At 40.7% G+C, this 13,543-nt stretch overlaps 1 protein-coding gene across 5 annotated transcripts in view; it reads left to right on the forward strand.

Moving 5' to 3' along the window:
• The window catches only part of SUPT3H (SPT3 homolog, SAGA and STAGA complex component), a 429,703-nt gene that overhangs the window by 352,042 nt on the left and 64,118 nt on the right, over window positions 1–13,543 (forward strand). For all 5 annotated transcript variants that reach the window (XM_019537136.1, XM_019537140.1, XM_019537139.1 and 2 more), the window contains 4 exons: window positions 3,824–3,936; window positions 4,555–4,662; window positions 5,162–5,350; window positions 8,404–8,514. In XM_019537136.1, coding sequence (XP_019392681.1) covers window positions 3,824–3,936; window positions 4,555–4,662; window positions 5,162–5,350; window positions 8,404–8,514 — 521 coding nt within the window. The remainder of the gene's footprint in view (window positions 1–3,823; window positions 3,937–4,554; window positions 4,663–5,161; window positions 5,351–8,403; window positions 8,515–13,543) is intronic.

The following is a 13,543-nucleotide window of genomic DNA, read 5'->3' on the forward strand; positions in this document are numbered from 1 at the left end:
AATTATAATCAGACCTCAGCACAAATATAAATCTGCAGTGTACAAGATAAATTTGAATGCTGCTGATTTGTAAAATAAATTATCTGGTGGATAATCTTGCTACATTTTTAATAACAATAGCCTCATTTTCCCCTCACTTGCATTTAATTCCAGTGAAGAGTAACTGGTGTCAGTGGGATTTCACTGGTGTAAAACCAGTGTAAAAAGAGAATCATGCCCACACTTACTATCTGCTTTGTTTTATGCCAGATAAGATGCTAATAGGTCAAAGTATGTAGAGTTTTTTATTGAAAGTTAAGGAAAAGTCTGTTGTGTGCATTAGGCACGTAACTAGACTTAGGTACCTAAGTGCAGTTCTTTTCTACCCTGTTTCAGTTCGTGAAAAACAGACCAAAAGCAGCAGGTTTTTACAGCTCAATCATAAGGGTAAGCTGGCTGTAAGTTACAGAACTAGATGCATTGGAGACAAAGGAGATGAATGGATTTTCAGGGCTTGACCAGGGTGGATTAGGAGCACAGATAGATGTCGAAGTCTACTTCAGTGCTGACGGGATGGAATAGAAGCTGGCCCTCGAGTGCTGAAAATAATCAACCCCTCGGGCCGGGGGGCTGGAATCGATGATCTCCCGAGGTCCCTTCCAGCCCTGATGTCTATGAAATCTAATGTCTGTGCAATCTATTACTGTAATATAAGTCCATGAAACTCGCAGAGAGCCGTATATTTACAGTAGTGTTTTATAATTACATAGTTAAACAGCACCATAAATTTGCACGCTACTTTAAAGGGGTTATAATTTTGTCCTAGCTATGACGTGTCCGAGCAGGGCTGTCCAACTGCTAAGTGGCTGGGGGCAGAATGGGCCACACTGGCATGAGCCTGGGCCTCCCCAAGGCTGCAAACTGCATGGATGCCCCAGCCTTACCCTTGGCTCCCTGGCTACGAGCTGCCCCATCCCACCCTGCTCCACCCTGAGTCTCTTCCCCCAGGGAAGGGGCAGGAAGTGGAAGCTAGAGGAGGGAGGGGGAGAGTCCAGCAGCTGCCAGAGCAGCAGGGGAACAGCAACTGGAGGGTTGAAAATTAACTCCTCCCTGACCACATGTGGCCCGTGGGCCACCAGCTGGACAGCTCTGGTCCATAAAATACAAGAGAAGCAAGATTTGTTTGGCGATGTCTTCTGTTGGACCAGCTACATAATTGGGACTACTGCTAGGTGAGCTTTTGATCTCAAAATATTCTTCCTCACATCTGGAAAAGAAAATTTAAGCTAAGCACAAGATAATGCAGTTTGGTTTTTTTTTGTTAAACTTCATTTGTATCAAGGAAAAGTCACTTAAACGGGAAAAGGACTGTAAACCTATGAAGCACAAAGCCGTTTTCAGAGAGAGCCATAAATTAGATAAAAGGCAGTTGGAATAAATAACCCAAATTCAAAAGGAAGGAGGTTCCTTATTATCTGTGGAGTACAGGGAGGTTAGCAGAGACAAGGAAATTGTAATGAGCCATAAAATCATTGTCTCTGTTTAGTCCATGGTGTTTAGTCCAGTGTCCTGTAAAGTTAGGAATATTTTGTTTCCAGACCTGACCTCTGAAGGGTTCCTCCTGAGTACAAAGACTGTGAGGTCAGAGATGGAACCATCAGTGTTATCATATATGTCGTTACCTACTTGCAAGGCTCCTCTGCTGTCTACATGGGCCAAACAAGGGTGATCCCTACCTGAAAGAATGAATGGGCACCAATTCAACATGAATTCCAGAAAAGCACAAAAGAACTTTAATATCCCTGGACGTTTCATCAGCTGTCCTTAAACAAAACATTAAAAACCAACTTGAATGCAAAATTGCAGAACAAGAAACCATCCACAGACTGTAGTGGTTAACAGTGGTCTTGTAGGTTCTACAGATTCTTATCCCGTTACCTGTTAGTTTCAGGGTCCTGAACACGTTAACTGTCTTTATTTCAATAGATCTAATCACCCCACTTTTTACCACTCCGTGCAGTGTTCCCTCCCATCCATCTCTCTTTCCTTCCATATAATGTAGGTTCTCATGTACAACATGCCCCCAAATCAAGCGTTGCACCTTGTTTTTGGAAGGGAGAACATAGAAAAAAAGACTTTTGCCAGTCATGGCCAAATGTATGACATGGAGTAGGACCTTCTATAACTACATCCCTGGTGTGGTAGACTGTCTCCTGTGATGCCACGCTTCTTGGACACTGTATTTCCTGTGTCACCAGGTTGGCCCAAGCCCTTGCAAAGGCAGTAGCAAGACTGTTAGGTTTTTACTATAAATATTTTTTATACAAGTGCCTGTAAATAAAAAGAAATTTCAATATCACAGGCCTCATCAAGATGCTACCAATAGCTCATTTGCTGCTTGAGGCACAAGCTACAGTGCTCAGCCCATGGTTATGGCTGTGATAGGGAAGACTCTGTCCCTTCAGTTTGCTAATGCAAGTGGCTGCCATAATGGGAGCTGCATGGGAGGCAAAGTGTCTCCCAGAGTGCAGCTTTTCCAATGAAGAAAATAGCTTCTCCACTTAAAATCCCTACTTCAGTTTGGGGCAGAGGGGGATTATTTTGGGGGGAAAGAGGTGTGTTCTGTATGTAATAAAATATGATAAAACCTTTCTTTTTATTAGTCTGTTCGTAGCATATAATGAAGTAGGCTGCTGCATACAAAAGCTCATCCCTCTCTAAACCAGTTAGTCTCTAAGATGCTACCCTACCCTAACTTCTGCCTATTTTTAGACTTAACATGGCTAACCACCTTGCTTTCTCATGGACGTGTGTGCGCACGCACACGTGCATAGATGCACAGGCATGCACACACTATCATCCTCTCCACCAGGCTTGCAACTTCTTGAACAAAGAAATGGTACAAGAGAAATTCAAGATGAGCCTGAAGTTTTAAGACTGAGAGGGTGATCGTGGTGTTATCAACAAAAGTGAAGAAAAGTGGAAGCGATTTAAGGAGGAAAAAGAAAGCAGTCAATTTTAAGTGTGTGGAACTTCGTTGATGATGACAAACTATCCAAAATGATTTGTTGGCAAATGCTGTTGAAGAGATCTGCAAATTATCAACATAGAAATAAGAATTGAATCCTATGCATGTGTGATATCTCTCAGGTGTAGAGAGCAAGAGACAAAGAGAACTAGATTGAGGTTTGTGAAGGGGAAAGGAGAAAGGACCAAAGATGACACTGAAAGAGGGATGTGAAAAACAAAAGGAGAACCAAGAACAGACGAAGCCAGAGTCATAGAGGAGTAATCAGTACTACCAGTGACTACATCACTGATTCTCAACCAGGATGCCATGCAATGTTCCTTTCAAGGCTGCCATGCAATATTCACGCTGGCAGGCAAATTAAGGGAGCTTGCAGAGCAAGAGCACAGCTCTTCCCCACCTCCCCTCCGGTTACAGTATCTCTAAGCTCTCCACTCTTCAGGGCCTCGGTATCAAATGTCTGTATATCTGGCTCTGGGTAAGTTTCTCTACCAGGAGAGCAAACCTGGGAGAACTCTCCCAGATCATTTGAATGTGTGTATGCAACCTGTATCTGACTTACCTTTCCCTTCATGGTGCTCAAGGCTTTCTCTTCAGACTACACAAAATTGTGTGCGCACAATCACTGTCCTTACCCACAGATCTCACTTTGCTAATTTTTGAGTACCTCCACTGGCTCTTCCCTGTCTTTCATTAAAACTTCAGACTCCCTGTTTAACATTTATTGTTATTCTAGGAGGGTGTAACTTTAAATTACTATCTGAATAACTTTTGTTAACTTTCAGTTCTCTTCTCTCTGATGTTTTCAATGAACAGCCAAGAAAGCGTCCAAGTTTCGTGATTGGTTAGACTGTAGCAGCATGGAAATAAAACCAAATGCAGTTGCCATGGAGATTTTGGCATATTTAGCCTATGAGACGGTGGCACAGGTAAGGGAACATAATATACAGACTATGCCATTTCACTATAAAGTTAAGTAGATAGCCTTGGCCACATTTCAAGCAATCTCAGCTGACCCTAAGATTTTGTGTTAGTATTTTTATAAGTATAATGGTCTGCAACTGAATTCCTATCTAACCAGCATGCGATTTACTGTATCTGAGCTTCACACTGTACTGTGCTCATCATTGTGGTATTATGAGTGGCAATAATGTGTAATGGTTACCATAAGATTGACAGCCAGAAGGATCTTTGTCCAAGTCCTACTGAAACCACACACTTTGCTATGTGACCCTTGGCAAGGCACTTGTGTTCAGTCAACCCAACTGTAAAACTGGATAAAAAAGCAGGATTTCTTGGAAAACCAAATGTTACATCACAGCCAAACCTTCTTGGTAGATAAATTACTCTGTAAATTTATAAAATGTGATGAAAAAGGTTCTTTAGGTTAGAGTATCTCTGAACAAATTCAGATCTCTGCTAAGAGGCTTTTGGATTAATCTGTGTCGACACGCACGTATTGACTTCACGTGTGTTTGTGATGCTGTTCTGCCAGTAAGCTAATTCTGTCACTGAACCTATCCTTTTAATTGTTGTTGTTCTAATAGTTGGTGGACTTGGCTCTCTTGGTCAAACAGGATATGGCTCCGAAAGCAGGTGATCCATTCAGTCACGCAATATCTGCTACTTTCATACAGTATCACAACTCTGCTGAGGTAACTCTTTGGTTTTCTTTAATGATGTTAATGCATGTATTTTCATATCAAAATAGAATTAAACATTTTGGGGAGCCTGCTGCTTATATTAATGTGTCATGCATTTTGGAGGTTTGTTGAACTGCAAGTAATTGGTGTAAGTCTCTGATGACTTTTGACACAAATCCCTAACTATATGGTTATAACTGTTAAAAACTTTAGCAACTTTACATGCGAATGAAATTATTTCTGTTTATATAGAAATTCTCACTATTGCTGTCTGCTTTTATTTTTTTTCTTTTGATATTGATATTCATTAAGTAACTGTAAATTAACTGCATATCAATGATAAAAACATAATAACTGATTTATTACGTGGATCAGCAAGCATCATAACTTCCAGAGTGTGCAAGCTAAATGTTTTATTATACTTTTTGTTAAGAGTATAAATCTGGGAAAGTAGGGAGTGATTTTTAAAATTCCATTTTATGACGGCCATAGTTGACTTTTTTTTGTTTAGCCACATCTCTTAGGCCAGGCCACAAGTATGAAGACCAGTCTCGACTCCCCTGAAAATACACCACCCCCTACGCCTACTCCCCCAACGTCAGCAGGATCACAACACCTTGGAAAAACCCAGTCTGGAGCCATGGGGAATGGAGGCATTGGACAAGATTCTACCAAAGCCAAGCAAAGAAAAAGAAAAAAGGTAGTTGTGGATGTGACCGTAGTAGGAATGACCTCAAAGTATCTTTGAAGATCTTAGTCTCTCTTGGTTTTGAAATTATCACTGAAGTTCAGTTCCAAAAATATGTCTCATACTTTACTGCTGGAGGGGCCTTTATGTACAGCAGTATTCTTTATTTTGATGTCTGAAGTCCCATTCAGTCCAGATCATTTGTACACTCTGAGGGAAATGTGGTCATTGCTATTTCCATGCTTTATCATACATCCTTGTACTTTAGGTGAAAGGGATATACTTTGATATTTTGATATAAAAAAACAACAGAGTTGGAATAGATTTAATGAAATGAAAAGTTTTTGTATATTTAGGCTGGGCTATTAAGAAGTTTTAAGAGATCTTGGGGGAAAAAGTCTGCTCCCAAAGCTCAATCTGCTCTAAAGCAAGTTCTGTTAGTATGAAATGAGTACCTAGTAGTTCTGCCAGCCATATAGACTTTCTTCCCTTGCTGCTCTGTACTCACCAGTGACTTGCATTAACTAGTAGTTTTCTTATTGACATTTCTGTTGGGGGAAAAATTTCATATGCTCCTAATAGAATCGTAACGGGTTCAGCTTTCCCTCACCAGTGAATGACCACCAGCAACTGTCGTCTTATACTCCAGAATAACAAACTCTTTGATGATCCATTAAAAATCATTTTTTCTTGTAATTTTCTGGAGTTGCTCTTTTTCTTTCCCCCCTTCCTTTTTTATATTGTGGTGCTGATGGTATTCTGTTCACCTGAGCAATTTGCACTGTAGTTCTTAGGCACAAGGTGTTAAATAACTAACTTTTGTTACTTGTATCACTTAAGCTCATAACCTTACCCCTGCCTGCCTTTTCTCAAAAATATTCTGTTTATAAACATCGGCATAATCTCCTGAATGCTTCTGCTAGCTTTACCCTTGTCCAGTTTCAACAGGTATATATTAGGCATAGCCAAGGGGTTGTGATAGACCATGTTCTTAATGAAGGATACTGTTCATACGACATCAGAGCCCAGTACAGCAAAAAAAAATTACATTTTTCATTCCCTTTATGAATGTCAGTCAACAAGGGAAGAGCCCACCAATACGTTATGTAATATATAGTGTGCACACATTGACTCAAAGTGGAACCAGTTAATTTTCAGCAATTCTGAAAATCTGACACTTTATGTAGGTAATTAATTTTAGACGTCCAAGTTTGAAATATTTGTCCTATATTATATATTGGTCATTCTGACTGAATTCACCACATGTATCTCAGTGAGTAAACCTTGCAGCACTTGTCTTGGGCAGTCAAGTAATCCTTAAGCAAATGTTACTGTTTGACTACCAAACAATACAGAATAGCTGCTGCTCTTGATGAGCAGATTTGGAAGAAATGTATAGAAAAGTTCAAAGTCCTTCACTTGGGACAGAACAATCAAATGCAGAAATACAGACTGGGGGGATGATTGGCTAGGTGGCAGTCGTGGAGAAATGGACATGTTTAGCGAGCTCTGTGAGTCGACAGTGCTCTTACTGCCAAAGCCACCCAGCCGTCTGGGTCCTAATAACAGGATTGTTTCTTGCAAATCAAAGGGAGTGATTTTTCCACTCTGGTCAGCCCTGGCACAAAGTCTCACCTAGAGTACTGTGTGCAGGCAGTGTAATTCATGTAAGATGTCCAGGAGAAAGAATCCAATGGAATTCCCACCCCCCCCAGCTGACTTCCTGCCCTTTGGCGGGGGGCTGGACTCAATGATCTTCCGAGGCCCCTTCCAGCTCTAATGTCTATGAAATCTGTGGAAAGTAACAAAAATTATTAGAAGTCTTGGAAATGTGATTTGTAAAGAAAGGTTGGGTGAACTGGGATTATTTAATCTGGAGAAGAGAAGACTGGGGGAGGGGGGACTTGTTACTAGTCACAGGGTCATAGGAAAGTAGGGTTGGAAGGGACCTCACAGGGTCATCAAGTGCATCCCCCTGCTGAAGACAGGATCAGCCCTGACTAAACCATCCCAGCCAAGTGTCCGTCTAGCTGCAGTTGAAAGTTTCCAAGCATGGAGATTTCATAGCTTCTCTAGGCAGCCTGTTCCACTGTCTGACCACTTTCGTAGTCAGAAAGTTCCTATTAAACTCCAGCCTGTGTTGATCATGGGGTTGAACTAGATCACTGGTTTTCAACTTGTGGTCTGCCAGCCCCTAGGGGTCCACAAGCTATGTCTAAGGGCTCCACAAAAGATGACTGATCAATCAAAAGTATGTGAATACCCACACTTACAAAGGGGTCTGCACCACCATTTGAAATTTCCAAAGGGATCTTCTCCCATTCAAAATTTTTTGGGGGTTCATGAATGAAAAAAGATTGAAAACCACTGGACTAGATGGTTTCCTGAGGGCCCTTCCAGCCTAATTTTTCTGAGAGTCAGTGATTCTAGCCAGGGATTTCCTGAACCAGTACTAGGACTTCGTAATTATTGAATTGGTGTCTTTCTGCATAGACCCCTTAGTTAATATACAAAATAAAATAAAATACAAAAAAGTTCCAGTGTGAATCAGTCAAAACATTTCTTCACTATTGTGCCCTTATAATTCAATGTTATTTCATTTCCAAATTTAAATTTGATATCACTCAACTGTGAGTTTAGTAGCAGTGTGTTCTGCTTTTGAAATACTTGTCAAATATCTTCTCCACCCCGTGACATCATAATGAAAGCTTGAAATGGTTTAAAAATAGCTTCCTGCGGTTATTGCAGCATGACTTATATGACCCTTTCATTTGAATTTGAGCATTTGTTGCTCTTTTCTATTGCAACGTGCAGTGGCACAAGGCGAGATGCTTAAGAGGACAAATATGGTGTTCTTTGGGTCTGGTAGGCAGAGTTCATGTAAAAGTCTCCTTTGATTTGTTAATAGCATTTTTTCCCTTTAAAGTAGTGTGTGGCAGCAATGATATGTATCCTCAGGAAAAAAATCAGTCCATTTTATAAAGGTTTATTTTCATACTTGATGCACTGTAGGTCTGTTGTGTGTTTTTGATTTAGTAACAATTTATGTGTTTTTTCTGTTGCAGAGCTCTGCAGCCTGTGGTATAGAGGCTCAAAGCGATGCCATCCAGCCTGGCCACATCAGAGAGGCCATTCGACGTTATGGCCACAAGATTGGCCCCCTTTCCCCATTCACAGTACGTAATAACAGAGTTATAAAAAGTTATATTTATAATCTTCAAGAACTTTGATTTTTCAAGTGGTCAAATGAAGAAGCTTTGGAATTGTTGAAAGCAATTTGTGGTGACTGTAATTTTCTTTATAAAAGTGGCATAATTCTCTTGGGAAATAAAACTTAGTAATTTCAGTCTCTTTTTGGAAAGACAAAAAAGTTTTTTTCTTTTAAATATTATTTTCTTTCAATTACAAACTGTGCTTTTTTGTTAGTTCTTGAATTTTCTGTTTTTGCAAAGTTTAGGTTTACAGTTATTTTAAATTATATGTATTACAGTATGGTGAGGAGCATTTTATATTCTAAATTTAGTTACGTGTCAGATACTGGTCCTATTGGAAGTTCGACTCTCAAGTGACACATTGAGGGTTGGAGATGGAACAGATTGGTTTCTTTAAACAGCTTTGAAGCTTCACTAAAATGTAATAGAATTGAGCTTGCGGTAAAAGGTTGATTTGATTATGAGGTTTTACCATCATTTTTTCTATGCAAATTGAAAAGCTATTGTTTAAAGCAGCCAAACAAATTCTCTGTTGAAATTTATTCAGCTGATAAAAACTTCAGAGCTGTCAGAAGTCGCCATGGTCAGAAATTGGAATCATCTCTTTATGACCTATTACATGTGGCAGTTATCCTGTTGACCTTATTTTACATCCCTTAAAAAATCAGTCCTTGTCACATGTACTGTTAATACCCATAAGCATTAAGCCAATCACTGCTTTGGGTCTAAGCACTTGAATACTGGTTAAAAGCTAATGGCTGGCGAGTATTTTGAAAGAACACAACAAATGTTAAGAGTTTTATGTAGCTAAATTCCCTTCAAACAATTCTCTACAAATATTTGAAGACTGTTGATAGCAGAAAGGAATAGGGATTGGTTAAGAGGTCCTACAAGACTATAATCAAAAGTAACGAGAGGCAAATAAGGACCAAAAAAGCTAGTAATTATTTGAGAGAGATGGCTAAAACCCTGCAGATCCATTCTCTCTTTTCAGAGACTAACTCAATGCTATTAAAGAAGGAATAGGTAGCTGACACCAATTCTCAGCGAGGTATTTGCTTGTACCCCATGGACCAACTTAATTATTCTGGGAGTCTAAAATCAAGAGTAACTTACCTAGATACAGCCCAGGGCCAAGTTGTACAGCCATGTGACACAGGGGACCTGTAAAGTACTATCTGAATAATGCGACTCTGTATCCTTATATCTCATGAATGACCAAAGTTTCACGTCATTGGATTTAGTATTTTATTGACTTAAGCATCTTTCCTGAGCGGTTGTCCAGCCTGGCCAAGAAAGTAAGAATCTTAACATAATCTGCTGTGTAGTGTAGGAGCTGTAGAACGGGTTTTAAAGTTGTCCTTATAAGGAAAAATGCATGTCAAGAGTACACATCTGAAACAATCTGTCTATGCTCTTCTTCAAGAATTGCCTGTAATTATAAGTACACCCATTAGCTCCTTGTAGGACCACATTACCCCCCCACCCCCTCTGTCATGCTCAGTTCCAAGGGTATGAGAGAGCTGCCCAACATGCCCATCAATTCCTTTCCACTGTCAAAGATGTTGTAAGTGCAGAAGAAACTTAATGATCACCCTCTCCTCTCCCCTTATTTTTCTGCCAGTGAGGTTTATTTTTGTGGTTTATTTTGATTTCAGCTATATTGCAACTTTAAAATGCTGTGCCCGAGCCATTGCAGTCAGTGTCCTAGACACAGATCTCATGAGTGATTTCCTCTCTTTCTGTTTCCTGTCCTTTCAGTAGTCTTGTCTTCAGTGTGGTTCTCCCTGCCCGTTGGATCTTAGTCTCCATGGCTTGAAGCAGGTGTAAAGTGATACTGAGTTTAATCCATGAGACCTGCAGAGGTTGAGCGCCTCTGAAAAATCAGGCTTTTAACTTTCCTTCCTCCCAAAATGACATGCAAAGGATAAGGAAGATGTATGCAATCCATTATAGCAATACTTAAGTTACAAATGTACTTGTATACAAGTTACCCAATTCCTCTTTAGGTTGCTGTCCTTTCTTCTGCATGAGGACTGTGTTCCATAACCTCTCACTAATTTTCTTACGGGCAAGAGAAGAGAAGGGTCTTCCATTACGTGTCCTGCTATTTTCTACTGGGTTGCTAGGTGTCAACTTCCTATGCATTCAGTAAATGAAAGACAGAGCCAATGGGGGGTTGTAGAGGAAGTACCAATTATTCTTGTCAGCTCTATAGTGGCCACTTAGGTATGTAAACAGAAAATGGGTGCAACTCAATTGGAGTCAAAATACTGTTTGACCTAAGCGTGCCTTTGTTATACTAACATTAAAGCTGCTGTAACAGATTAGAAAATCAACCCAAGAAAATTCAACTAATTGTGTACGTACTCACAATATACATTGCTGTTCTGAGCACTATAGCACACTTTTGGAAAGTACTAAACCTCTCATACCAGAAATTGTGCTGAATAGATTGTTTCCTGGCAGCTGACTGTCCAATTCGCGAGATGTTAATGATCTAGAAATGCCTGATACAAGCCCCGATGATAGTCAGGTACTTAAATTCTGCATGTTAAAACAAAAGATAGGAAAATTAATAGAACTGAATCGTTTGTTTACATGTATTTTACATCTATTATCTGCAAGGGCGATAACGCAGCGCATTTCTTGGAATTTCATTAATTTCGTGGAGTGACTCAATTTTTAAGCTAGAATTTCAGTCAGGCTCTTACCTGGACTCTTAATTATTACTATTTTTATGAGGAGTCTTTATAAACCCCAAGAGAAGCCAATACGTATAGTTTTCGTGGTACCATAGCCATGTCAACTGCAATAAAAGATAATAAAGATACAAAGCCATCCCATTCCAAACTGGCAGGATTCATTCTTCTCTTTTACACTAACGATAAACCTGATGTTTGATAAATTTGATCTTTGTTAAAAGGTTAAGTATAAAAAATAATCGGGGAATACGTTGGAATGATCCTTTATTTGAAATCGTTTCTGTCTCATCCAAATAAGTCACTTCGGGCAGAGAATGAGCAGAGGGTTTCTCCTTTGGGAGATTATTTTTAATTTACGTAAAGTCAGTTTTGGCATCTTGCCATACTGGTTCACCTCAGTGCTCAATAATCTTCCAGAAATTCACTCCCTGTCATGTTTTAACACTTAAGACTGCCTTTTGAAAGAGTGTATTGTCAGCACAAATTGATTGAGTTTAAATCAGCAACACATCTGGGGGAAACAGGCAAAGATCTGAAGCTGCAAAGTATCTGATGATAACTCCTCATTTTCAAATAGACGGAGTCTGTAAAATTAGTGTCCTCCATAAGAAAAATCCTGTAAATTTTAAGGATTATTTTATATTAATTCAGAACTCAGGAAACACGAGTTTATAGTATTTTAAAACAAACAAAAATACCCTAAAACTTTGGAGTAAAATTATGGCATCTTTTTCTTGAAAAGCAGCGTACATTAACACTGAGTTGGATTAAATGAGGCGTCATGGTGTTAGATTTACTCTACAGAGGAAAGGTAATTTGTTTTAAAGGCACTGGACAGGAGAACTAGGTGCTGGCCCTGCCATAGATCTGCTGTATGTCTAACCTTGGAAAATTAACAAGATCCATGACTGGGATTCCTTAGTACTACCAAAATATAAAGAAGAAATAATGATTTGTAAGTGGGGCAATGTAACTAATTCTTGCCCACGGTTTGTTTTCTGTGTTGTGCATTTAGAGTGTGACTTTTTGGGGGCCGAGCTGCTTTCACAACACTTATGAAGTAGAGGCTGCCAGGGAGACTGTCCTGGGGGCAAGAACCCCAGACCCTGGCTCCGCAGCAGACCCCATGCTAACTACACTAAATGGAGAAACCTTGCAGGTCCTTGTTTCTGTGCTTGTGGGGCCTCCCCATGCAGACTATGCTTCAGGATCAGGTATCTTGAGAGTTTCCAGGATCTGTTACCTGGAGGCTTTTCGATGTGTGGGCCAGCTGGCTGGCCAAGCAAGGCTGGAAAGCAAGCTGCCCACAAAGTGGATAACTCCAAAAGCCAGCCCTCCTGGGTGTCTGATCCTCAGTTTCTGCGCTTCTGAATCCACAGCAGAAGGTTGGGAGCACCAGGTGAGTTCAGGTCTTTCAGCCTCCCTCCCATGGAGCCTGGCAGCGCTGGGACTTTCTTTCTGGGGTGTATGGCCCCAAGACGGCCCTGGCCCTCTGCAGGCTGTCTTAGAGTGCAGAACCTTAGGGCCTTTGCACACATGGTTGTGCCACAGCGCCGGGCACTTTTAAAAGCCCCCGGCGCCGCAGCCCATGCATTTGTATAAATGGTGAAATGCGCAGCAGCGCTGAGAAAATGGCAGCAGCACGCTTTTGAATTAAAACACATCATAGGTATTAGATTTCAAAAGCCCACTGCCGCCATTTTCTCAGCACCGACTCGCATTTTGCTGTTTATACAAATGTGTGCACTGCAGCGCCGCGCGGGTCAGTTTGCATGCAGAGCAGGCTCGATAAATGGAGTCTGCTCTGATGCACTGGGTTTCCGGCACATTGGAGCAGACAAATGTATGTGTATAAATGCCCTTAGGTTTAACAGGTTCCTTGGGAGGTCTGACTCCTGTGCTCTGGAGAGCAGCTGCTTTAAGCGTCAAGCAGCCGAGCTGGCCAGAGGCTCCTAATCTCCAGTTTTGTGGCGGTCTATATGGCATGGATCCTAGCAGCCCGGACATGAGTCTTGCCAGTTGCATGGCTGCCCACTACAGAATAGCGACTGTGAGAGTCTCAGCTGTTTTGTGGTGGGAGAAGTGAAGCTGAAAAGTATCAAGTTGGCTATAGTTACCAGGCACCAAATTCCATATTTGCAGAAACACCACAAATCAAGACTCCTGAAACAAATTTTTATAGAAATTTGTTTTTGCGGGACAGTTCAGAGCATTGAAATTTCCTGCAAAGCACAAAAATCTGCATTTCAGGCAGCTCTTGTGTTGACAGCAAGTCCTTTGGGCTAGCC

This window comes from Crocodylus porosus, unplaced genomic scaffold (assembly GCF_001723895.1).
Source record: "Crocodylus porosus isolate Cpor-Errol unplaced genomic scaffold, CroPor_comp1, whole genome shotgun sequence".
NCBI lineage: Eukaryota > Metazoa > Chordata > Crocodylia > Crocodylidae > Crocodylus > Crocodylus porosus.